A 26904-nucleotide genomic window follows, 5' to 3' on the forward strand; every position below is an offset into this window, starting at 1 on the left:
TCAAATAACTGCATTCATCTAGGCTACAACACTTGTATACAGTCTAAGGTATACTTTTACTTTACTTGAGTTATTCAGAGGCAAATATTTTTTTCTTAAAACGTACCCAAACTAATTTACTTTCTAGTTATTTAGTACATTGGGATTAACAGGGGTGGATCTAGAGATATATATTCGTCTGGAAACGTTAGAAACGGCAGAAGTACTGCCCTGAGCCTTCCACTTAGCACTTATTGTATTTGTATTAGTTTGTTGCACTTATTGTAACTGTATTGGTTTGTTTTTGCACTGTATATTTGCGCTGGTTTATGCTCTTAGATGCTTGTTTAAAATAGGAGATCCACTTATTGGTGACTAGTAGTTCTCTTGAATACCTATGTTGAATACACTTCTTGTGAGCCGCTTTGGATAAAAGCGTCTGCTAAATGACTGTAATGTAATGTAAAATATAGACATTTTGATAATATATACATATTTGTAATATTAGTCCGGGATTATTATTATTAATAATACAAAGAATACTGATATGAAAAAATTATAATAGTATATATTATTCTTAGATGGACTATTCTGGTACTTTTGATACTTTAAGTATATTTTGATGCTAATACTTTTGTAATATTTGTAGCGGACCCCAGCCGGATAATGGTGAAGCGTAGCTACTGATGTTTACTGCGGTCAAGTCAGCAGACACTTAACTTGTAGTGCGCCTATATGCTAAAATGCACGATAAACGCATTCAAACGGCACAGATCGGGAGCGAGCGAAGGACTTTGCAAAGTTAGCGGAAAGATTAACGTGAGACAACTTTCGGTTTTCTACACACCAACATTCGGTTTTCAAAATAAGATGCCAACAAAGTATACATATTGCATAATGGAAATAAGATTCAATTAATTTTATTTACATCAATTACAAACATTTGTACCTGCATCTCGTGAGTTAAAGGGACAATACACCTAAATTGTGCGTAAAGTGTCTTTATTCTTTGATTTGCGGGTTGCTGGAAAGATATTAAAATTAATAATACCTGACTGACAGTCAATTAAGATATTTTACTACGCAAATACTCTGAACTGAATTTGTATCTTCAAATTGCAAATTTCTGAAATTTTAAGATGCTACAAAAATATTGTTCTCAATAATTCCAATGACAATGACTGATGTATATGTAATCAAGGCATCGTTGACTCCACCTATACAGAACATCTGACATTTTTACTTTACAAATTAAGAGATATTTCAAAGTAAATGTCTTACATACCGAGAAAACATCTAATAACTGAATATTTGAAGTGTTATAAAAGTATTTCCTCAATAATTCCAAACAATAAGTGATGTATATGTGTTGAGGACATCTCTGAGTCAACACATATAAGTCATACATTTCTACCGACAAAATATCTAAAAACGGAATATTTGAAGTGTAATAGCGCTTTTTTTTTGTCATTCAGTGGATTGATAATTGCACTGTAGTCACCACCTTTTAAGGGGTTTCATTTCCCCACGTACACTTAATGTTGAAAAGTGTGACGTATTCACCGTAAACTCATTCATTCCACATTTCAATTCTTACTTTATCTGTACTGTACTTCTTCCTGGGTGTAGTTGCAAGCACATGACAAAGACACCAGATGTTATGATAAAGACAGACACATCTCAAAACAATAGTTAAAATATTTTATTCTTTGCACTACTGGTGTTTGGTACCTGATGGCAGTCAGCCTAAAACATACAACTCAATCTTGTGATTTGGTGATTATGGCTAAAGTTTCCTGAACTTGGCTTTGTCTGCTGTATATGGTCATGCATAAAAGACAAAAGTTGCATTGTTCTCAAATTGCATTGCAACAATTATGTGCAATTTTGTAGTGTAGAACCCCCCCCCCCCCCCAAAAAAAAAAGGGCCTTCTGTATATGGCTGATTCACAGTTTTTTTGCCTTATTCATTTTTGTAGTTTCTGTGGTGTGGACAGTCTGTGGTGTAAACATAGTCACTCTAGTTGTAACTGGCCTCTGTGGGCCTCTTAAAGAGGTTTAAGAACTTATATCCTATACACATGGCTCAATGGCCCACTGGCTTTTCAAGCACCGGGTCAACTGGCAAAAAAATTGTCATAGGACGATAAAGAAAATCTCCATACGATTCTAGACAAACTTGTATTCAGGTTCATTAGATATGCAACATGTCGCCAAAAAATTCTGAAATGAATAAGAATAAAATACTTTATTCTTGTGGTTATTAATAAGACTGACAGTGTTTAGCCATGCAAGAGGCCCCATGAGGCCAGAAAAACTGATGGATGTATTAAAAATGGAGTGAAAAGACTAGATGCTTACGTTTAATGGGGTATAAAATGTTAACTTTGTCCTGGGCCATTTTGTCACATAAATCAAATGGCCACTGTTCAGAGGATATTCCATTTCAGAACATCTCAAAACTTGCGATCCTGTCAGACTCAACTTGACATGCTTCAGGTTTTATCAGCCTCAGCTGTACTGTTCTCATCTGTCTAGAGCTCAATCCTGACATTCTTAACGTGCTAATGATTGGCAATGTTTTTGTGAAGTGTGTTACTTGTTACTAAGTTTTGCATGTATGTCAATTGTCAAGCTACCATGCGAACATTAGCAAGTTACCGTGGAAACATCTTTGCATTCTAAGCATAGACTGCTGCAGGGATGACCTATTTTTTTTTTAGGTTTATCCGGAAGTTAGAATCGTTCTGGTTCCCTCAACAAAAGGCCAATGGGATATTTCCATTACATTTTGAATTAATGCAGAAAGTAAGCTCTGTGGCTAGCAAAGTTTTTAATACTTACATGTTTTGTCAGCTAGGTAACCTTTACAAATTAATATCACTTTTATGATTTTTTAAGCAAAAATGCTAAATCCACAGAAGTAAAAGCTAACGTCAAGCTCCACCACGATAGCATGACTTTAACTACACCACCAAGCTTCCCACTTGATATTTGATTTCACGTTGGCAACCGCCGTTTTTGAGACACGTAAAAGCTTAAAAATTATGGTATGTATTTATTTATTTCAAGCATCTAACCAAAAACCCATAAAAAAAAAAAAACCCACTGACTTTGAGAAACCGTAAGTGCAAAAATGTGAACTAATTTCCCAGTTTTAGGACTCATTCCTGCAGCACTTTATATCTCAAAATTTGGGGAAATACCCTCATTCCCTTTCAGATAAAAAGATCAAGACCACTATATTTGGATTTTTACTCCCATGCCATATGTACAATGAAAGAGTTCTTGGTGGCTGTAATCATTCAGAAATACCTATCCTATCCTTTAATCTTAAAGTTCAGCTGAAGGGGATGGAAGTCTGGTAATTACTTCAAAATAAGAGAACGTTGGACAAAAGGAAATTGTCACTTGATTATGGCGCTAAATAAAAAGTCACGTGATCAACAAAATTGTTCATCCGTTGGGAAATGCAAAGGTTTGAACCAAATATCATGGCAAGGAGTGATGAGATATTTCCCTTCAGACAAAAGTGTTGGACTAACAGAGCGATCCACATCAGTGTCCTTAGCATGGCTAAAAACCAAGCCAGCTGTAATTATTGCACATAACCCCGATATTTAGCACTGGCTCGCAGTCAAAAGACAGGTGATTAAAGTCCTGACCTGTGATTTCATAGCATTTTTAAGTGTGCACACACAGACATGGCACATACAGAGGTAATAAAATATTATTTATAAAACACAAAAGGGTATAAAATTAAAAACAGTGTGTTCTGTGAATGTGCTGAGGGTTTTAGCGTTCAGTTTTATTTTTAGGTTGGAGTGTATTTACACATTTCTTTGGCTATTTTCAGTCTTTCATTTGTCCGCCTTGCTTTCTTTTAGCCTAAGAAATTAAGTGTTCCTAATTTTTCTTCTTTGATTTGGCGAGCATCTTCTCTATCTTGAACAATTCACTTCTGTTTGTCCGCTTTTGATGCTCTTGTCCCTCGTTCAGACCTTTGTGTTTTTAAAGTACATATACCCTGTTGTGGAAGTGCGTTGCATGGGGGAGGAGAATACTCCGTGCTATTTTTCATCCCCCTCTATTTCCATATTTGATGTCCATCCTGCTGTCGATGATCAGTTGCAGATAATCTGCTCCCACTGTCCTCTTCTTCCCCCACGACTCGCTCTTTCTATACCTCTATAGTCTTGAAGTATATCCTGGCATATATTGAATCCAACTGGCTGTGCAGGGCATGGAAGGAGGGTCTCTTGGAGGGCTCAGCGGCCCAGCAGTCCATCATGATGCGATAAATATTCTGAGGACAGCGGGTTGGGCAGGGCAGCCGAAACCCAGATGACAGCAGATCCAACACTTCCTTGTTACTTTTTCCTAAAGGGGGAGTGACATCAAAGCATTAGAGTTGAAGGAGTTTACTAATTCCTTCACGTTTTATTTTGCAGGCAGGAATATTCCACTGCCGATATCCAGTAACCACAGCTACGATAACATCAGGAATCGCTGCAACACCTCATCTTTGAAAGGTAAAGTCAACATGGCTCAGCATATATTGAATCAAATATATAATTTAGATTTTAAAAAGGCTAAATCATTTCCATAAACAGCTGGTCACTGTAGTTTTTATCAAACAAACACAAGGAAACAGTGCATTTGTTGGGGACTATTTTCAGCTGCGGATTAATCCACATTTGGTGCATTGTAATAAAGAAACATGTCACCCAATGCAACAGTGTCGCTCATTGATGTGTTTTTAATAGTTTTTTGGACAATGGAGCCACTAAAAATGTGTCACAAACAAATGCACTATTTCCTTTTGTTTGAGTAAAAACTACGCCGCGCAGCGGTTTATAGATCTTTAGTTTTTGCCTTTTTAAAATCAAAATTCTTACAAATTTACAACAACGTTGTGCTGATCCTTCTATACTTTCCAAATTGTTATCTTCAGCTTATCCGTTCTTTTAATGTGATTTGTTGACAATGAGTAAAATACAGAATATCGCCAGCCTGACGTTTAAAAAAGCACTAGCTTTATGGATAATGACAAATATAACTGATTAAAACTGTAATTTTGAAAATACATTATTCTACTGTATTAACTAACGTCACAATGTAAGAATCTTCATAGTTAAATTACCTAATAAGCTCAGAAGGGTGTAACCACACATGAGAAACACCCAGTATCTCCTAGTATTTTAGAACCATAAGTCCATTGTGTAACTGGAAGTCGTGCATACATATAACACTTTTCCAATGATTAATAAAAAGGTTAAAAACTATACCTTCATAAGGCATCTTGCCACGTGACATCATCTCATACAGTAGGACCCCGAATGACCAGACATCTGATTTTACGGAGAACTTCTGGTAAATTGCCGCTTCTGGAGCTGTCCATCTCACTGGGATCTTTGTGTTTCGACTGGCTGTATACACACTGTCCTGTGGAGGAAAATGGCAAATTAACAAAATATACATATATATATATATATATATATATATATATATATATATATATATATATATATATATATATATATATATATATATATATATATACACACACACACTTTTACTTAAACAGACATTATGTAGCCTTTATGTTCCTCAGATTCATTACTACAACAGACGGTGTTATTTTAAATGATCCCAGGAAAAGCACCGGGCTTTGAAGCCAATTAGACATCTATAAATCAAGGGTATCAACTGTCGAGTAGGAACACTTAAATATCCCTAATTTAAATCTCTATGTCCTAGTGCTGTCATTGTGTCATGTGAGCAAGCAGTTTGGAGGAGGGGTTAAAGGAAACGCTAGTGGGTTTGCTTTATGAGGTCTCACAAATGCCTAAGATCCGGGTAAGTATACACCCGAAAATCAAATTGTTTAGGCTTTATGAGTAAAATGTCTAATCTGAAAAAGGTCTATTGCATTAAGAAAAGAAAGAAAAAAAAAAGACTTAAATCCACATGTTCCAAATTTGATCACTAAACTATTCATACTACAACAAAGGTAGCGTTCAAAAGCACACTTTGCACTTCGTGTCACTCTATTGTGCATAAACAGCTCATTAGCTGAGTGGAAACATCTTGGTGACTGCTCTAATAGTGTCGTGGTATAGCAGTACATAGATTATGTACCAACACTATTTGACGCAGATGAAAAATCCATTTATGGTAAATGTGTCTCTCTTAATGTCTAACACTTCTCCCTGCAGATGACATAAAATTACTCTATTTTAGACACACAAAAAAACAAGGTAAAAGACCAGACTAGCAGAGACTTTCTTCCTGGAGAATCTATTTATTTACAGTAAATATCATTGTCTCTCAAGTAATGTGGTAATGATGTACTACTGTTTAAATATTACACAAACAATCTTTAAGCGATATCTTTCTGAGCTGATATAAAATCTTTCCATGTCTTGGAAGCTCTCTATGAATAAAACATTCTGTTATTATAACACACTAACAAAGTCAATTATGCAAATTTGAGTGCTGCTCCATTATACTGGACAGATGGTTGGAGGATGGAGGTACACATTAAGTTTACATGAGTTTATACTGGAACAACAAGGCACACTATACATATTTAAAGAGAATACGGATAAAGAATCAGTGTTTTTCTAAAAGAAGAAAATGGTTCTTGACTGAAGAGACAACAAACATAAACCCTGTGCTTCATACTATGAGTTAATGTTGTCTCTCTTTTCAGACATGCAACCTTACTTACCTTAATAATCCGAGCCAGTCCGAAGTCGGCCACCTTGCAGACCAGATCGTCTCCCACCAGGACGTTTCTGGCAGCTAGGTCCCTGTGGACGATGTTTCTGTCCTCCAGGTAGGCCATGCCCTCTGCGATCTGACTGCCCATGTAGATCAGATGAGCTGATGTCAGCACCTGGCCTTCAGCAGCTGAAAACACACACAAACACAAACTGTCAGCTAAACTAGTGAAAAGCATGAATTTGTTTCCGATAACCCAAACAATCAATGAGTTCTGACAGAGGCACTAAAGAAGTATTTAAAAACACTTTACAACTAAACATTTTTTTACATTAAACATGACAGGAAATCCACCTTTTGGAGTTAGTAAATTGTATGTACAGTATCTTTTTTATATTATCTATTGATCCTGGCCCAAGTTTACAACAGTAGTTGTCTTTTTTGCAGAAGTTATTCTGTCTTGTAAACTTAAGAAATCTGTCAGAAATCTATGACGTTACTACAAGGCAATGTCACCCTCATGTCCCCAACAAAACTCATCCATGGTCTGTGTGGGTTTTGATTGTTTGTTTATTGGATTAAATCCAAAATGGAAGAAAGGAGAAAACTAGTGTTCGTATTTTCGTTTTGTCCTCCACACCTCCAAAAGACTACTTTGCCAGGAGGAGGGCGTGTGACAGCTCCGGGAAACGAACCACCTCCTCTTGGCAAATTAGTCTCTTGTTGGCGAGAGGACGAAACAGAAATACCAGTTGCTTTCTCATTTCTGCCACAAATGATGATCGTAAAGTTAGATTGTATTGACCCAGTAGTAGAGGTAAAATGCAGACCCCTATTTGTTCGGAGCATGTGGCTACACATTGCACCTTTAAGGTACGATATCCCACCTGGTGAGCAAAAATATCGAAAGAATCAATTGCCACAGTAAAGAGGCATTTGCATTATTATTTTATTTTGTGGTATTACATTACATGTCGCATCACATCAAACTCGATAAATACAGGAGCTAGATGTAAGAACCTGCAATGTAAATGAGTGGCGCATGTTTTCCTTCATGTTTTGCAGCATGAGTGACTCTAAATGACTCATACATCTGAATGTTAATGGCTGTGCAGATCAGCAAATAAATAACATGTACAGTTGTGTTCAAAATAATAGCAGTCCCACATCACTAGCAAGATAAATCACTGTTTTTGTTAGAATTTCAACTTCTACACTGCAAGTAAGTTTCTAGAAGGTTTAGTAAAGGTATAGAAAACCAACAGACCCAACAGGCATGACGTGCATGCTGCTGATTCTGTGAAACTGAATCATTTACTGAAAGGGGCGTGTTCAAAAAAATAGCAGTGCCGAGTTCAATTAGTGAGGTCATTGATTATGTGAACAAAATAGGTGTTAAACAGGTGGCCCTTATTTAAGGATCAAGGCAACTGACGCTGCATATACTGGCTGTGCATTTGTCCTTGAAAAGGACAAAATGCAGTAAAATGGGTCGTTCAAGACACTGTTCAGAAGAAGAAGCGTTCTTTGATTAAGAAATTAATAAAAGAGGGGAAAACCTATAAAGAAGTGCAGAAAATGATAGGCTGTTCAGCTAAAATGATATCAAACGCTTTAAAATGGCAGCCAAAACCAGAAAGGCGAGGAAGAAAAAGAAAAACGAATATTCGAATGGATCGGAGAATAACCAAAATGGCAAAGGCTCAGCCAATGATCAGCTCCAGGAGGATCAAAGAAGATCTAAGATTGCCTGTGAGTACTGTAACAATCAGACGACGTCTATGTGAAGCCAATTTACCAGCAAGAAGCCCCCGCAAAGTCCCATTGTTAAAAAAAATACATGTGCTGAAGCGGTTACAATATGCCAAAGAACACATTGACTGGCCTAAAAAGAAATGGCGTAATATTTTGTGGACTGATGAGAGTAAGATTGTTCTTTTTGGGTCCAAGGGCCACAGAGAGTTTGTCAGACGTCCTGCAAACACTGAATTCAAGCCACAGTACACAGTGAAGACGGTGAAGCATGGTGGTGCAAGCATCATGATATGGGGATGTTTCTCGTACTATGGTGTTGGTCCTATTCATCGCATACCAGGGATCATGGATCAGTTTGAGTACATCAGAATACTGGAAGAAGTCATGTTGCCGTATGCTGAAGAGGAAATGCCCTTGAAATGGGTGTTTCAACAAGACAATGACCCCAAACACACCAGCAAGCGAGCAAAATCATGGTTCCAGACAAACAGAATTCAAGTAATAGAGTGGCCAGCACAATCCCCGGACCTTAATCCCATAGAAAACTTGTGGGCTGACATAAAAAATGCTGTTCATGAGGCAAAACCAAGAAATGCAGAGGAATTGTGGAACGTAGCACAATTATCCTGGGCTGCAATACCTGTTGACCGGTGCCAGAAGTTGGTCGACTCCATGTGCCACAGATGTGAAGCAGTTATCAGAAACCGTGGTTATGCAACTAAATATTAGTTTATGATTCTCAGGAAAGTTGAATCTTCAAGCATTTCTTAGTTTATACAGTACATTTTTGAGTTTGTAAAGAAAGATGTCAACACTGCTATTTTTTTTAACATATTTCTTGACTTTCTGTAAAATATTATCAAATTCAATTACTTTTTCCAATTTTCTTGCTTTGAAATAGAATGTGCAGTGTCCCCAATGCATTTGTGTTCATTAAAATACAATTTATTTGAAGAATTTAGAGGTTTACTCACCTTTTTAAACACATTGCTATTATTATGAACATAACTGTAAGTACAGTCCTGACATGCTGACACACACACACACACACACACACACACACACACACACACACACACACACACACACACACACACACACACACACACACACACACACACACACACACACACATTTTAAAAACACCCACTGGAATGAGGCATATCAGAGTCAAATCCTTCATTCTGCTCGCTAAGACTCCCTGTGATTAAAGCCTTTTGTAAAACGTCAGAACAATATTTCTATGCCGAGCAGAGCTGCCAGATTATAATTCCATTGGCTTTGGATTTTAAGGGGGAGAGATTTAACCGTCACTTGGCCTAAATACTGCTTCAGAGGGCTTTCAAAAAATGTCTGAGGTAAGGGTTGAATTTCTCAAACCCCAAGAAAAGCTAAATTAACTTCCTGTTCTAAACCTCTTTGCATATTAAAGCAACAGTGGAGTGTGGCGTTTAGAAACAGGAAATTAACCACCTTGTTGAGGAATTGATCAACTGATTCACCAACATATTTGTGTAGAAGCGCTGACATATTTAAAATATTAGAGATTTTATCAACTTTTTTTTAAATTATGTTTTTATGGTTAAATATGCACCAATCATTGTATCGTCTCTCGTGCATTTTTCATTTTATAGAATTGAATGACTCCGGCTCAGGTTACCTGTGCAACCCATGCCTTAGTTAGTGTGTGTGTGTGTGTCAGTGTGTGTGTGTCAGTGTGTGTGTGTGTGTGTGTGTGTGTGTGTCTCAGTGTGTGTGTGTCAGTGTGTCAGCACTCACAGGCGAGGTAGGACTTGAGGCTTCCTTTCCTCATGAGTTCGGTCACGATGTAGACCGGCTCTCCTCTGGAGCACATGGCCAACAGCTGGATCAGCTTGGGGTGATGGAGGCTCTTCAACGCCTGAACCTCCTTCACAAACTCGTCCTGCTTTGTGTCCTCTGGAGGAGTAGAAACATAAATATTGAGAAATGTATACTTCATTTGATCATCTTGGTTGTCCTGTTGTTCACTGTCGTTTATGCTTCTTTCATGTCCTTATCTTAACAACTATGTCTTCTCCACATATCTTCTCTTCTCCACACATCTTCTCTTCTCCACACATCTTCCCACATTTCCATAAATAAGCAGCTTGTCTGCATGTAATAACCTTCACTTCTCTTTCTCTATGCTTTATTATGTATGGTTCCAAATTAACACAGTCCCTTGTGTTTTTTTATATAGTTTTCAAGGTGTTAAATTACTATTTAATGGCGACAGGACCATCCGTTTTTGCTGCTTCAATTAAAAGGTACCCTGTAGAGTTTTTGAGCTCTAGCTATGGAGCGATGTTTTGGTTTCTACTGTATCTTTTGAGACACATTCCTTCCAATGATTTCAGACTTTTCCAATGATCTTCAGGTGCTGTAATGTGTCAGGAAAAGAAGCAATCGCCAACAAAATGCACAGAAGACGATTGCAGGCTGGCAAACATGAATGTAAGAAATACTGGTTTAAAAATGTTCAAAACAAACATCAGTTGTTTTATGAGGAAGAAAATGCTTTTTTTTAAACCCCAGAGATATTTCTAACATGAGCTTCAGTCACATGCTTTATACTCTGAACAGTATCCTGCATTTGTACCTTGTTTCAGCGTCTTTATGGCCACTTTCTTGTCCTCTGTGGTCCACAGAGCCTCCCACACCTCTCCAAAGTGTCCCTCTCCCAGTTTCTTGTGGAGTCTGAACTCCTCTCGAGGTCTCTCCCATGGCTCCATGTCAAACAGCTCCCGCTGCGCAGAGACAACAGGGTGAGTCCAAACTTTAAAATCAAAACAGTTCAAAATAAGTGTGCCGATGATGATGCAGAGGTACAAACAATTGCAAACCAAATGTGCAACTCAGTTATTACAAATTTTCCAACAAAGAGGGATTATACATTTTAAATAATAGAACTCCCCACTCTGCAGTACAAGGTGTTGACACACAGGACCATGCAGAATGTACATGATCCCTGTATGAGTTGTAACATGAAGGAATTGTGCGAAGCCGGAAGCCAGTATTTGTTGAAATCTACTAAAAGAAGGAAAGAGAAAGTAGGTGTTGATTACAACACGTCTTTGATTGTGGACTCATTAAATTACATGTTCTTGGCACTTTCCCGTCACACTGATTTTAGTTTTTTTGACATATCTTTAATGCTGGTTGTCTGACTGTGACTGTTTTCTGTTCACAGATCTCTTGGAGAGATAATCAAGGTGACAAGAGACACAACCAAACAGGGCTACATCAAGAACAGCCTGAGTTTAATTCCCTCCTGATGCAAAAAGGTTCTGATGCGATTCAAAATGTTCTTCTCGTATAAATATTTTCTAATTTAACAATGGAAAAAAAAGAGACTTTACCATGATCCCAGATTAGTGTTCTCTTTTTTCAGTTTGGATGGTGTGGTGGAAAAAACGGTTTAATAGTACCGAGTGAGTCCTATGATACTGACATTGAGAAAAGAAGATTGTCTTTAAAGTAGTTATTCTCTGCGCGGAGAAGGTTCAATCGTCATACAGGATGCAATGCGGTCTGAAAGGAGGAAGGAACCCAGAGTGTTGGTTGTGTACGACTTATAAAGGACTTGAGCACATGGTGAGGTAGGAGGAGTCACCACTAGGACATCTGGACAACAGTGACCATTCAGTGATTAACCATTGAATGGTCCACTGATTGCATCCCCATTCAGTCCCTTATCTAAGCTGACAATATCATGCCCCTGATTAAGACACACACACACACACACACACACACACACACACACACACACACACACACACACACACACACAGTATTACTCAGCCTGAGAGGACCCTCACTGACCATGTCTGACATCATTAACCTTGTTTATAAAAAAAGTTTTATCTCACAAGACAAAAAGGGCCAAAACACTGAGTGTTATGACAATAAAAATATAGATAAGTCACAGTGGAAATCTGCCATCACAATGGAGATGCAGATGTGTTGACATATCAGCAGCATTGTGTAAGGTAAGTGAAAAACAAATTAATGATTGAAAGAATGAATAAACAATAGGCTTAATAAATGGCAAGTGAATTCAAAGAATTTATGACAAATTTATTGTAAGTAACAATCAGGTGATGAAGATATTGTTCAAATGATCAAGTGCTTTGATGAACATAAAATGAAATAAAAAAGAGCAATGAAATGATTGGTTAAAAACACATGAATAATAAATTAAATGACAACTAGTCATCATTAACATATAAATAAGAAACTACAAATCAACTTGATTGTATATAAAAAAATTAAAATGTTAATCAGGGGATACACAAAGCAACTTGTTTCTTCAGCATTGTTGCTTTAATGTGCACATGTGTACACACATTTAATTCAGTTGCTTAGTCTAAAACAACCAACAAATGCCTGGTTTACATAGTGCAAAACAAACAGAAATGTAGAAGGACATTTAAATTGAAATAAACAACCTTCGGGTTCATTCTGCTGATACATATTTTACTTTATACAGCAAAAGAGTTTTTTTGTTGTTTTTAACACCATGAAAATTATATCTATCATTTGTTTCCACGTCATAATAATTATTTAAAAAAAAGGTTAGGCAGATTGTTTTGTTAATCCGTAAATTAAAATGTCTCCCTTCATTTATAATTATGCATGACATAATCTAATCATGGCAAATAGCTTTAAAAGTGACAAATGTAACCACTTGGGCTTTACAGTCAGTTGGGCAGTTCATTAGGCATTTAAACAGCAGGATAAATCTGCCTTTAGAATCTAAAAGCTATCAGAGGAATCAGACATTTCCTCAATACCATGCGTAATCAGCTTTTATTGACGATGTTCCTTGGCTACATAATTACAGAAAACAAGATCTTGTGCACTGCCAAGTCAATAAAAAGTGACTGAAAGCATCGTTCGTGACTTGTTTTACTGGTAAAACATGTAGTATTTAAATCTAAATGTGAGAGTTTCTTTTCTAAAAGCAGATTTATTATTGCGTTTGAAGGACTGATTGATCAACCACTAGACTGTGTTTAAGTCCAGTGATGCTGCCGAAGGGCGGCTGTGAAAACACTTCAAGAACGTCTTTGTATAAAAAAGTGAGCCTATTTATAAAAGCAATATTTTGGATTAAAACTGAAAACAAAAATGTTTTGGCAGCCGGGAGGTGTACAACTCTACATACATTTTAAGTTATGAATAGTTATGTTTCTTAAACAACTGTGGTTTAGAGCTTGATGTATTTCCATCTCACTGCTCACGGTTTGAAACACAAATGTAAATGTGTTTAATGTGTTGACTGTTTTTAAAATCTATAAAAAGATAATTAAATATCAAAGTGAAAAAATACCTACAGGACATGCAGTTATGTGTTATGCAGTTTGTGTTTGCTGTTGATGTTGTATGTTGAAAGCATTTGTGTTGATTATGTGTGTTGTATTTGCATATGATGTGTGTGTTTCTGCCTCAGTGTGTCCGTGGCCTCAGACTCACAGCCTCTTTTGGAAGGGAAGAGAGAAGAGGAGGATTCACTGATGGCTCTGACCCTGTAGTAAAAATGATTTTATGTTCTAACACACTTCTTTGTCCATGTAGGAAAACCACACAGTTGACGTCTTTAATATCTGTAAATGGTACGTAATATTGCCTTATCCAAAAACAACATTTTGTATTTCAAATCTGAGTCTCTCTAAAGTGTAAAGAGTGGCTGTTTTGAAAAGGTGGTTTCTCAGTCTGTAGTGAAAATGTCGTCTCCCGCCAGCCTCAAACTGATGAGCCATGAATAAAGAATACTCGCTGGGGGTTTAATGTAAGCTGCAGTGCAGAGATAGCTTGAGTAATTATAGCAATGCCGCATGATTTTATTCTCTGGTTAATTACACTCCAAAATATGTTTGCCTCTTATTAATTCATGCATACAGAGCACAGGACAGCACTCGTTAAATTACCGCTGCAGAGCAACAATAGAAAGATGAATTCAGGGTCTTTGTTATAGAGTCCTACTGCTGAGACAAAAGATGCTGATTAAAAACTAGAGCATTTGCTGCCTGAATTAGACTTTTACCTCTTGAATTATCAGCATCAGGGGGAACTGTTATGAGTCATTATTGGCTGCTGGTCGTCACTGTGAAATACTACAAAAACAAGGTCCAAGGTAGTTGAGCACTATTTTGTCAAAACTTTACCTACATGTATTGGTGAGGGGCATAGAAATAAAAAGGTAATGTACGAATATCATTTGGTATTTATTTTTCACGTTATCCTATACATAGATATTTAAAGCAGCAACATGCAACAACGTGACTCCAGCAAGTGGTTGAGGTGAGTTTTTGACACAATTGATTCTTGTTGCATTTAAATCACTATTGGTGAGTCCAATTGAAATGCTCAAAACCAGCTTGTTCTGGTTTCAGGCTCCACATGAATTCAAAGTCACAAATTAAACAGCATTTAAACACGTGTTGTTTTTACCCATTTGTATACGATTACTTTAAAACAGGTATGAATGAAACTATGTGTTTATATATGGAAGTAAGACCTCATTTACCATAACAAATCATATGCTGATATACTACAATGACCTTCTTTGCATTTTGTTATGACAAACTGACATTTTTAACATGCTGCATACAAATTTTTATTTTTTTACTTTTTTTGACATACTGTATTATGACTTTTTTTACTTATTTCGACATGCTATACTACGACTTTTTCATCAAGTTTTTTTTTAAATACTATACTATGACATTTTTCATCTAATTTCACAATCTATACAATTACTTTTTCATGAATTGTATTCAACTTTCTTTGACATACTACTGTATACTATGGGTTACATCCCAAGTCTCTTAATTGCATCCTCTGTTTCCCTCACTTTTTTTTGCCTCTTAGTCCCTTCCACCAGGGTCAGGATGCATTGAGAGACGGAAGGAAACCATGCGAGGAGAGAGGAGTCAAGGAAATATGTTTTAATAGCAATGAGACGTCTTTTCCTCAGTAATGTCACTTTAAGTGACGTCTGTTTCTGATGATGGTGGATCAGTTGGATCAGCTGTCAGTCAGATTTAACAGCTGGAGAGACTTTTGATTGGAGTTTGTGTCTGTACACATGCACTGTACTAACAATAATAAAGACACAGAACCATCACTGCCAGAGTAAAGATGTGTTCTCTCTGTAGTCTGTTTCCTGTTTAATAAACTGCATGGAGTATTTGTACTGTGTTCTATTGTTTATAAGCGCAGGACCGATTTCTACCGGCGGAATGCGTTTGTCTTATTTATTAATCTACGCTAATTTGCGTCTGTATGTTTTGAAATTCTGATTGTGACGTCATTATTTAATAACCCAGATTATGGTTTATCTGAAACACTGTAATTAATTTATTAGGCTCAATGTTTTGGGGGAAATTGAAATGATATAACTCATCAAACCCGACACTCAGGAATGATCAACTGAATGAAAAGGATGGTAAATGATGTAAAAAGTGTTCTCTCTCTCTCTCTGACTTTAATTGTATCCATAATACAAAGTTATTGAGGAAAATATCAGATATTCAATGACTTTTTAATACATTTTTTTCTATGACCTTTTTTAGACATACAATACTATGACTTTTTACGACTCCTTAAGACATACTATAATATGACTTTTTTTGACATACTATACTTTGACTTTGTTGACTAGTATACTGTCATTTTTCAACTTTTAGTTTTTTATTGACTTTTCGACATACTATACTATGATTTTTTTTTATGAGAAAGTATACTTTGACTTTTCTATGACGTGTTGTTTGCAGGTCATCTGGATATGCTCTCTCCATTATCCCTCCGGTTTTCTGGCACCTCTTAGCTGGCCTTTAAAAACCCGGTCAAGCTCCGTCCACATTCTCTCACCTTCTGCAGCAGCATTGATATCAGCCACCACTGTATGATCTTTTGAAGTTTTTGTTTGTTTTATTTGCAATAAACTTTACATGCAATAAAATATATTTTTCAAACTATACTTGTTTTATTGAGTCTATGTGGCTTCATTTGTGCCAGGGTCGTAATCGCACACATTTTTTATGACTTACTACACTAGGACTTTTTTAACATACTTTTTGGACATAATTTACTATGACTATTTATGACTTACTATACTATAACTTTTTATGATTTTTTTCGACATATTATACTATGACTGTTTTATGACTTTTTTCTACATTCTATACTGTGACTTTTCTTGACATAGAATACTATGACTTTTTTATGACTTCTTAAGACATATACTATGACTTTTTTCAAACTACTATACTATGACTTTTTTTCAACTTTCTTTGACATACCTGAATTAACCAGCAACTTTAAATTTAGTTCATTCAGGTGTGAAGTGATGTCACCCAAAAAAGCCACAATGTTATATTCTCATCTTCTAATAAGAGAAATGTGTGTGCAGGGACTTAATCTGTGGTTATTAAAACAACTTGTTTCAGCTCTATTCCTCTCTGTAAACATCATTGTTGGGCAGTGAATTCATGTGTTTTAGGGTTCTGATCATATTGACATTACAATACATTACGGTCATTTAGCAGACGCTTTTATCCAAAGCGACTTACAATTCAGTATCTATCTACACACCGTAGACGCAGCTAGTCTGTTCTGTGAAAAAAACCAGCTGAAGCAAGGTTCATAAGAGGACTGAGATTGAACGAAACAGGAACAGTTGTTAGCCATAAAACCAAAACAACAAGACGCTAAGACACTGAGACACTGTTGGGTCTTGTGATAATGGTCTATATAGGTTCATCACTACAAGCTACCCTGAGCACATTCCATACTCAATTGCCCCTAACTTTAAGGTTAGGGGCAATTGAATTCCTTATCTCACGGGGTCCTCAGAATATAACTAATAACAGAGTGTTTCTGTGAGCATCTCTCTGTGTCCTACCTGCTGGGCGCAGGGCTCCTCCAGCAGCACTCCCAGACTGCGAGGGTTTTTCTGGTAGTAGGCGATCAGCTCTCCCAGTGTAGCGAAAGAGATCTTATCTGAGACAAAGTACGCCCCGATGGTTGAGCGCTGAATCCTGAAGTGGTACACTTTTCCCTCACTTCGGGCTGTAAGAAGGACAAATCTGATTATTTCACTATCAAACTCAGAATTTATCATTTCAGTCTTTGTCACAACCAGAAAAAGAGTTATGTTTGCTGGGAAGATAAGAAGACTTGTGTAAGAGGGAGACGCTTCATGACTCATCATCATCATCATCATCATTATTCAAATTTTCATTGGAAAACATATTCAAATGATTATGTTGTGATTTTGTACCAAAGAAAGATGCTCTCTTAAGTATGTAGAATATGATGTAAGGAATATGACATTTCTGCAGCACAACAAAATTTAATTTTAAATTGTGTTTTGACACACATTTCACCTTTAACAATTATTGGGCCTCCTGCAATTTAAAAATCGCAGTAGGCCATACTGCGATAACGATGACATTTTGATAAAAGGAGCCGCCCTACAGAAAATATATTTCCTTCAAAAAGTAATTGATAATGAAGTTGTATGGGAACGTCATTTTTAGGAGACCAGCAACACATCAACTGCACCAATGACGAGATTTTCCTTCAGATAAAAGCCATCAAAAATATTTGACAGAAGCTGTAATCACATAACAATTCTACAAATAGTATCTTTAAATATCAAAGAAATGTGGCTAAATGTAGAAATTACAATAAGATATTGACTGACAAATACACCAACATGTGGAAGCACTAGACTAAACATATGGTATCCTAGACAGGGATACCATATGTTTAGTCCTCACGGAAAAACACAAACTATATCATTATACGCTCCATGAACAAGAAGATGGTCGTGTTTATATGGTCTAAGGAAAGACAGTAAATCTGACATGAACTTGTGTAATTGTGCCATAAAACCAAGTAATTGAATGTGTGGTCTTTTTCTGCCTTCACTCTCAGGCACGTATGCACACACAGAGTACTGATGATGCATATTCCAAAAGGACCAGCACAGTGAAAATTGAACATCCAACGGCAGCATTTTCCCCTGGGACCTAAAGGACATTGAAGAGGGGCAGGAAGGGGAGAGAGGGGGGACTGTATAGAGGGAGGAAGTGGACGGAGGGGTGGAGAGGAAAAAATGCAGACGCAGAAGATGGTGAAGCCAGAGGGCGAAAAGAAAAGAATGGAGCAGAGAGAGAAATGAGCTGGAGGTGATGCAGAGGAGAGGGAGAAATAACAGAGGCTTTAAAGTCACAAATCTCAGGAGGGCCATTAGAGAATTGACTGTGGGCTCATTCATAAAAGTGTAGTTTGATGACAACAACTGCCTTCCATAAGTAGGTTACTGTGGCTAAAGACAAGACATTAAACTCTCTCGTCTACAAAACACTCCAGTTAATACTTTGGTCGGGTTTATGGAGTCCTTCTTTTTTCAAGTTCTATTTTAATTTCTAAAAAAAATAAATGGACAACGTTAGCTGACGGTTCAACATTTTGGTGATTTACTTATTTTTTTCTTTCTGAGAGTAAGATAAGAAACTCAATGTCAATCTCATGCCTGTGTATGAAGTACTTAGCAGGAGGTGATTAACTTAGCTTTGCATGAAGACTCATTCAGGGGGGAACAGCTATCCTGGCTCCCTCCAGAGTTAAAAGAACCTCTGTTAACGTTAGCTGTCAGCTCCGACATTAAGCCAAGCAGGATTGTGCTGTCCAACGGCTGCTAACAGCTTACGTTACAAGCTCTCCTACTGCCAATTTCAACATATATTTGTTGTTTACAATGTGGCATTATCAGGAACATTTTGTTAGCGTCTCCAGGTCTGATCCCCTGTGCCAACGGTACCAGCGGTACAGTCACGTTTTCTAAATTTTAGCATTGATTTGGCACCGAAGAATCTGTTCTCGTCACATCCCTACTACAAACGCCTCAAAAGCTCACTTATTAACACAGTTAAATAAGTGAGAGTTACATACTGCTTCTACATCTTAACAAACAACCAAAACAACACCCCAACATCACGTGTCAATTATATTTGTTGAATCAAGATGAAGGAATAAACTGCAATGCCAAACGTCTTGTCCAGTTCAGTGCCAGCGACTTCTTTATCTTTTTTAATTTCTCTCCCGTTAACGTACACAGAAGCATGCACGGACACATCCATAACTATATCTACTTGCAACATTGGCAACACTGGACTATAACAGTGAGCAGACCAGATGCTGTTATGAGACAGTGTCACATCGTCCAAACACAAAACTGGTCAGTCTGTCGCAAAAAATACCAGCTCCATATTTGAAAATCAAAAGAGAGATTATTTCTATTCAACACCAATTGAAGTCGTAGCAGTTTAAAAAACTGCAATCACTCGTTTTTGCCACCGTCAACCTCCAACATGGCAGCCTGAGGGCATGTTGTGTCACCTCCTGCCCTCTATAGTGGGAGCAGAGAGAGAAAATCGAAGGCAGGGAGATTAAGGTTGACAGTGGCTGGAGGGGGTGATGGATGAAGAGAAACAGAGAGGAGGGGAAGAAGAAATGCAGCAAGTGACATCAGGATTCCCACCGAAACAAAAGCACTGCAATTTCAGAAAGTACATTCAAATAAATACACTTTAATGCATTTAGAAAGAAATCCTGTAACTAAATAAATCACAATTTAATTCAGACCATGATGCAAATATGGAAAAAACATAAATATAGAATATCTGTTGCTGATCACTCATCAAAGCTGTTAAAAAATGAGTTTAATTAATAGAGAAATTAGCTATAGTGTGCTGCAGGAATGAGTCCTAAAACCTGGAAATGAGTCAGCATGTTTGCCTTTCTGTTTTCATCATCTCGAAGTAAACAGTTTTTTGAATGGGTTTTTGGTTAGATGCCTGAAACAAGGTCTGTGGTTAACACAAACTTAAGTTATTAAAATGTTTTTTTCCTACGACATAAAATATATCAGTTAATATGAATACATGAATTCTGAAGCTTTTATGCGTCTTAGAAAATGCGGCTGCTAGCAAGTGGCTAGATGACTACAAAACGACATAAGTACTTCTACCTCCTCTGTAAATGAAAAGTTGAATTCATCAGAAATAAATAGGCACCCTCACTCAAATCTATACACTCAAAAGGTTTTGCTGCTGCAGCCTTACTTGGTAACTGAGGTTATGTATAAATATTGGATACATGTGCTACTCTTTACCATTATCCAGCTCTTCTGGCCACTGTAACATGGAGTTTCTAGAATTTCCATATCGTGAAAGTCAGAGGAGCGAATTCACAAAGAAGAGATTGCGGTCACTGATAGTACCATAAATTGTGCACCACTTGCAACCGCTATCTTCCACATCTCAAGGTCCCATTCACAGATTATATTACTGCGCAAACAAGCCTGTTAAGCTTTCAACTGAGTGCAAATTTCACCTTTTTTTGCAGAGGAAGGAGAATATTATTTGATTACTCATTCATATAATAACTTTAACTTTCATTCATTTTGTTCTCACGTATTTCAGAAATGACATGTGGGGAAACTTTATTCATGTATTTTTCATTGCATCCTGTCACTGGATCCCACAATAAATGAGTTTGAGCAGACGCCCTTTTTAAATCCGCTTCAGTGACCACCAATTCTCTGAAGACGCTAATAGTTTCACTGTGACTGTGTGCTGATTTTGAGAATTGGATTCCAATAAGGCTCATCTGCATAGAAAGGGTCAGATTGGGCAAAACATTTGCATATTAATTAATTGAAATATGTGCAGATAGCACAGGAGCACTGAGACACAGTTAGGGGGGCATTTCACTCTTTTACGGGTGACACAATTTCTTTTTGTCTTATTTGTGCAGGTTTAGGGGCCACAAAAGCCGTACAATCCTTTTGTGAATTCTCCCCTGTGAGTTTAATATTACCTTAATCACAGACTTTTTGGTAAATTATCAGAATGTATTTTTACAACTGGTATGATTTACTGCATTAGGTTCACAGCAAGATCCAGCTACATTAAAAAAAACTAAAGCAAGACATTACATTACAGTCATTTAGCAGACGCTTTTATCCAAAGCGACTTACAATTCAGTATCTATATACCATAGACGCAGCTACGGGAGCAATTTTGGGGTTAAGTGTCTTGCTCAAGGACACATTGACATGAGACTAGCTGGAGCCGGGGATCGAACCGCCGACCCTCTGATTGAAAGGCTCTCCACTTAACCACAGTCAGACGGAATTAAAGACGGAGCGTGAAGAATAGTTTGATGAAGGCCGTGTAATAAATATAAAGAAGACAGGATGAGAAACAAAGAAAGAAAATAAGAGATGAACGAGGTCACTGTTGTGTGTGATGGATGGGCGGTGCCGCTTACCAGAGATTGTGTACTCATCACTGTGACTCTCACTGATGCGAACCAGGAAGGAGCCATCTTTGTTTTGGGAAGCCAGCAGCAGCTTCTCAGCTTTCACACGGTTTATATTCCCATAGTACCACCTGAAAAGCGGACAGATAATATAGATTGTGAGATAAATGGATGATCAAGACATTTAACACAAAGAAAAACACAATCATGATTAATGAAAACAGAGAAGGATGGGAGTAAATGGTCAAATTAATAAAAAGAGGAGTGAACAAAGAGAAGAAGAATGTGGTACATGTTAATGTAGACATGCAGAAGTTCGTACACACTGAAGCAGAACATGTGTGAAGGTAAATACACACACACAGATATCAGTTATAACAGCAGCAGCATGTTCAGCCACAATCTGAAGCCTCATTGTGAGAATGATGTCAGCCATTTAACAGAATACACCAAAGGTACACATTTGAGGTATCTGTATTTTACCTGAGTATTTCCAATTCATGCTACAGTGAGAAGATCAGCCATTTCTATATTGTTAATCTTAATGCCATCGGGTCCGATTCCCCACTAAATCAGACAAAGCCGGGAGCAGAGCTTCACCTCGCTGTTCCACCGGTCTCCACTGGGAGCCAACACCACGCTGCGGGAGGCCCAGGCTGTATTGCTGGGCCCGCTGGAGGAAAGGTAGGCACGGGAGAACCAGTACCGAGTGGGGCAGACTGTCAGACCCGGCTGCAGTAAAATGAGAGGTTTTCTAAAAGGGACTCTGGTGCTTGGAAACACTACAGCTTTTGTCAATGGTGAATGCCTATATCATAACAAAAATAAAGTTACTCTTAGTAGATTAAAAACGTGAATGCATGAGTAATAGTAATGTTGTACCGTAGTATTTTCACAGTGTGGTATTAGTACTTTTACTAAATAAAGTATCGGAATACTTCCTCCACCACTGATATGTAACATTGAATACTTTGGAGGAATTTGTTATTCAGATGCTTTAAGTGCTTAAGTGTCATTGAGTCCTGCCTGCTTGTTCACATACAGAAACGGACCTTTATTTACTTTGTTATCCGGGAGGGCGTGCCTGCTCTGCCTGACATTCAGGTTTCACTTACAGTAACAAGAGCCTGCTACTCAAGAAACAGCAGACATCGCTGAATAACAGAACCTAGAACTATTGTGCTGTAGTAATACATTTAAGATTAAATATAAAAATGTACCAGCACTAGAAGTTTCTATGGGAACTTTGCAGGGATACAGAGTTACTACAGGAGTATAAATACAGGAGCTGAAACTGATCAACGGAGAGTTAATCAATTACTTGTTTCTGCCAATATTCAAGATTTTTTTTATTGCTGTTCTCTATCACATCTAATTTGATATTTTTTAATTTTAGACTGATGGTCTGACAAAAAAAAATAGATTTTTCATTATCTCAAAGCTTTTCACCATCATCAGACATTTTGTAGATAAAATGATTGATAAACCAACTAATCAGCAAATTGATCGATAATGAAAATAATTGTTATGTGCAGTGCCAAAAACTCTATTAAGTTACTATAAATTAATTTAAGTAGGTCCTAATTTAGTGCATCACAGTAATATTATTGGAATATCATGAAGCTGCATCACAGGAGAAAAGTTTTTCAGACTTTAAAATTACTAATTAAAACAGTTCTTAAACGGTTACCTGTCATCTCTCACACACACACACACACACACACACACACACACACACACACACACACACACACACACAGTAAGCCTCTGAATCCATGAAAGTCATACTGTAAGGCACAACTTGATGCATATTCTCTACTGCACGTACAAATGATTGTATCATGCACTAGGAAAAGATGAAGCCTTGTTTGTCATGAAACTGTCTTTTAGTAATAAATGTGAACATTTTGTATATATATATATTTTTTTTTTATTATTTTATTTTATTTTGGGGTGTGACTTATCTCATAGGAATGTTAGTGATGCTGCAGGAGATAAATAGCAGAAAGCACATGAGCTCAGCATGAACTCATAACGCTGGTGCTTTGATCTTTTTGGTTACTCATTCTCAGGCTAAAAATAGTTTCTGTCATGGGTTGATGTTCATCATTGGAACAAAGAATAAAGCTTAAACATTATCAAAAGGGATGCTATTATTGTTTTGAGGCCTATATCTTCAGTTTCAGTGTTGTGTTGTGTTTGAGGACAGTGGGACATGTGGAATCGGTGTTCAAATGGCAGCATGAACGCAGACAAAGAAGTCAAAGGAAAGAGGCAGAGCTCTGTGCTGAAACATGAGGACTCCCTGCAGGCTGAATGAATAATGGAGGACCTGCAGCTGCAGCTTCTGGGCTACTTTTAGCTCCAGTCTGGTTCAACAGCAGCAGAGGTTGTCGTTTCACCTCCAAACATTTGTGTTCAACTTTGCTTTGGACGACAGGACGATGCCAGTAGGCTTCGAGTTCAGTTTGTAAACTTAATAGGCAACAGACAAATACTATGCAAATATTAATCTTATATCCAAAATGGCAAATATTTCCCTGGTTCCACCTCCAATGTGAATATTTTTGGTTCTTAGTCTTCTTTGACAGTAGATTAAAAATCTTTGGGTTTCAGACTCTCGGTCCAACAGGGAAAAAAAAGTTTTTTTTTATTATGTCAATTTGGCTTTTTTGGAAATTGTGATGGATATTCTTTTCTTCTTATTTAAATTTTCAGACTTAATCATTAATCAGGAAAATAATCAATAATGAAGATACCCATTAGCAGCACAATACTAACTTAAATAGCTGGATCGGGTATTGGTGACAATGAGGCCAATCTCTTCAAATGAATTCTATGTTTACATACATACATACTTTAGTTTCCTCTTTAAGTTTTGACAAATGTGATGCTGCATTTAAAAAGAGGAAACATCAGGCTTGATTTAAACATCACTTTCCTAACTTTGTCAAATAAAATGTTACAAATAAATACATAGATATAACTGTAATTGTTATTATAAAACATAATAAATTGTACACCAGCAACTTTGTAAAAAACATCTATAAATTGGCAGGAATTACAATTCAAGTGCACAATAAAGACAATCCCAGTCTCCTCCACACAGGGAGGCATACAGCTTATTGATTAAACAATGGTAGTGGATCGGTACTTGGCATCAGCCAATATCTAAAGCCAAGGCATCGGACTGAAAAAGTTGGATCTGTGTATCACAACACTTTTTTTGTCCAACCAACAGATCAAAACATAAAGATATTTAACTTAATATCACAAAATACCCCCAAAGATCCACATTTGAGAAGGTGGAACCAGTGGATTTTTGACCAGTTTTGCTTTGAGAAACTACTTAAATTATTAATCAACTATCAAAAATAGTTGCAGAACATTTTTCTATGGATCATTTACTCATCTAACTCAATAAATATTAAATTTCAAATGACATAGAAATAGTAAATCAAGTAAAAAAAAAAAAAACAGCCAAATGAAGACTTCAAATCTGTAAATTTGTGAACTGATCAAAACAGCTGACAAAAATTAACTATTGTTTCAGCTCATACACACACACACACACACACACACACACACACACACACACACACACACACACACACACACACACACACACACACACACATATATATATACACATTTTAAATCAGACTTTCAACTGTAAACATCTATCAGGAAGGTCGTTACAAGTCACATCAGATCAAATTACATAATGTCAGTGTCTGAGGTTACATTTAGCCCTTTTAGTGGTTTTCAGTGGTGACTGAACCAGTTTGATATTGTTGTATCAACACAAGCAAGTCTTTAACAGCAGAGAAGTCAAACCCCGGTCAGCTTCTATTTTCAGGATGTCACAGTTATCAGAATGGAAACACGTTTCATGCTGATGTTCATATACTCTGTATAATATAGTCAAACCTTCTGTCCCTTTAAACGCCCCTCTGTGTTTTCAAATGTGTCCTTTGAATATATTGTGGCAACATTTTGGGGGATTATAGGATCTTTTGACACATCCTCACTGACTCACAGCATGTGGAACAGCAGACTGAACACCATATAATCAGCAGTCGTTTGGGGAATGAATGAACGGGATAAGAGCTGTGGAGACAAAACAAGAAGAGCAGAGGTTGCATTTTCAACACTGACTTGTGTTTGGCGAACTCGTCCTGCAGCAGAGCCACGTAGTTCGCCGGGATTAGTCCGGACTCCAGGGACCCGGTCAGCTTCTTGGCCAGCACATACTCCCCCCGCTTCTCGATCACCGACAGCTTGTCCCCCTCCTTCACCGTCAGCTCGTCGTCGCTGCGGGCCTCAAAGTCGAAGAGCGCCGCGTAGAGCTGCACCGGCCGCTTCTTGGGAGACGGGACGCGGATGTCGCCGGACACGGTGCGGATCTCCGCCGTGTGCGCGGCCGGATTGGCGATGACATGGTTGTTGTTGGGGACGTTTGGGTAACGGATGTCTGGCCATATGCAGTTCCAGAACCGGCTTAAACACGGCATACAGGAGCGACAGCAACTCTCCATCCCGGGACATGAAGGAGCGCGGTGGCGGGGTTATTCCAGGTTTTACCGTGACACCGATCAATACGACGCGGTTCAGACTTCCTCAGTCCGCTGAAAACGGCCTCTTACAGCCCGCAGTGATCAGCCGTCCAGTCCTCCGGGTTCCCGTGGCTGGAAACATACTGCACCGACAGCAGTGCTTGGGTAGATTAGCCGGAGGAACCGGTTTTTTCTGTTGAGATCATGGATCTGAGCTCCGCGTCTGCAGTGTTCACGGCGGCTGCGGGAATGCGGAAACGGCAATGGAGGGCATCCAAGACGGATCGCTTCCCTGCGAGGACTCGGCGGTGTGACCCAATGCGAACCGGGAACGTAAGCATGGAACCCGAGGATATTTTAATCCATTGTAATCTGGTATGAATGAAAACCGTTGCAGCAGTTGATGCTCAGGTGGGAAAGAGGAAGGTGAAGGTGAAGCGGCAGCACGGTGCGTAAAAAGTTTGGGTTTGGCGCTCTGCACAGCTCCTGCTGCTGACACACCTGCGTAGTGACAGGGGGGAGGGTACTA

The 26904-nt window shown here is 37.9% G+C and overlaps 1 protein-coding gene across 1 annotated transcript; it reads right to left on the reverse strand.

The window, feature by feature from the left end:
- Positions 1–1666: 1666 nt before the first annotated feature.
- On the reverse strand, positions 1667–26570 carry srms (src-related kinase lacking C-terminal regulatory tyrosine and N-terminal myristylation sites). The gene is made up of 8 exons (XM_068732750.1): positions 25978–26570; positions 21829–21950; positions 17390–17556; positions 11081–11228; positions 10240–10398; positions 6713–6894; positions 5268–5424; positions 1667–4359 (listed from the first exon to the last, which is right to left on the reverse strand). The coding sequence occupies exons 1-8, from the start codon at positions 26355–26357 to the stop codon at positions 4160–4162; spliced, it is 1515 nt and encodes a 504-aa protein (XP_068588851.1). The 5' UTR covers positions 26358–26570; the 3' UTR covers positions 1667–4159.
- Between the last annotated feature and the right edge of the window lie 334 nt (positions 26571–26904).

The sequence above is a fragment of the Cebidichthys violaceus genome, unplaced genomic scaffold (genome assembly GCF_023349555.1).
Source record: "Cebidichthys violaceus isolate CVI_PGR_0920_01 unplaced genomic scaffold, fCebVio1.0.p SCAF_6, whole genome shotgun sequence".
NCBI classification, from domain to species: Eukaryota; Metazoa; Chordata; class Actinopteri; order Perciformes; family Stichaeidae; genus Cebidichthys; species Cebidichthys violaceus.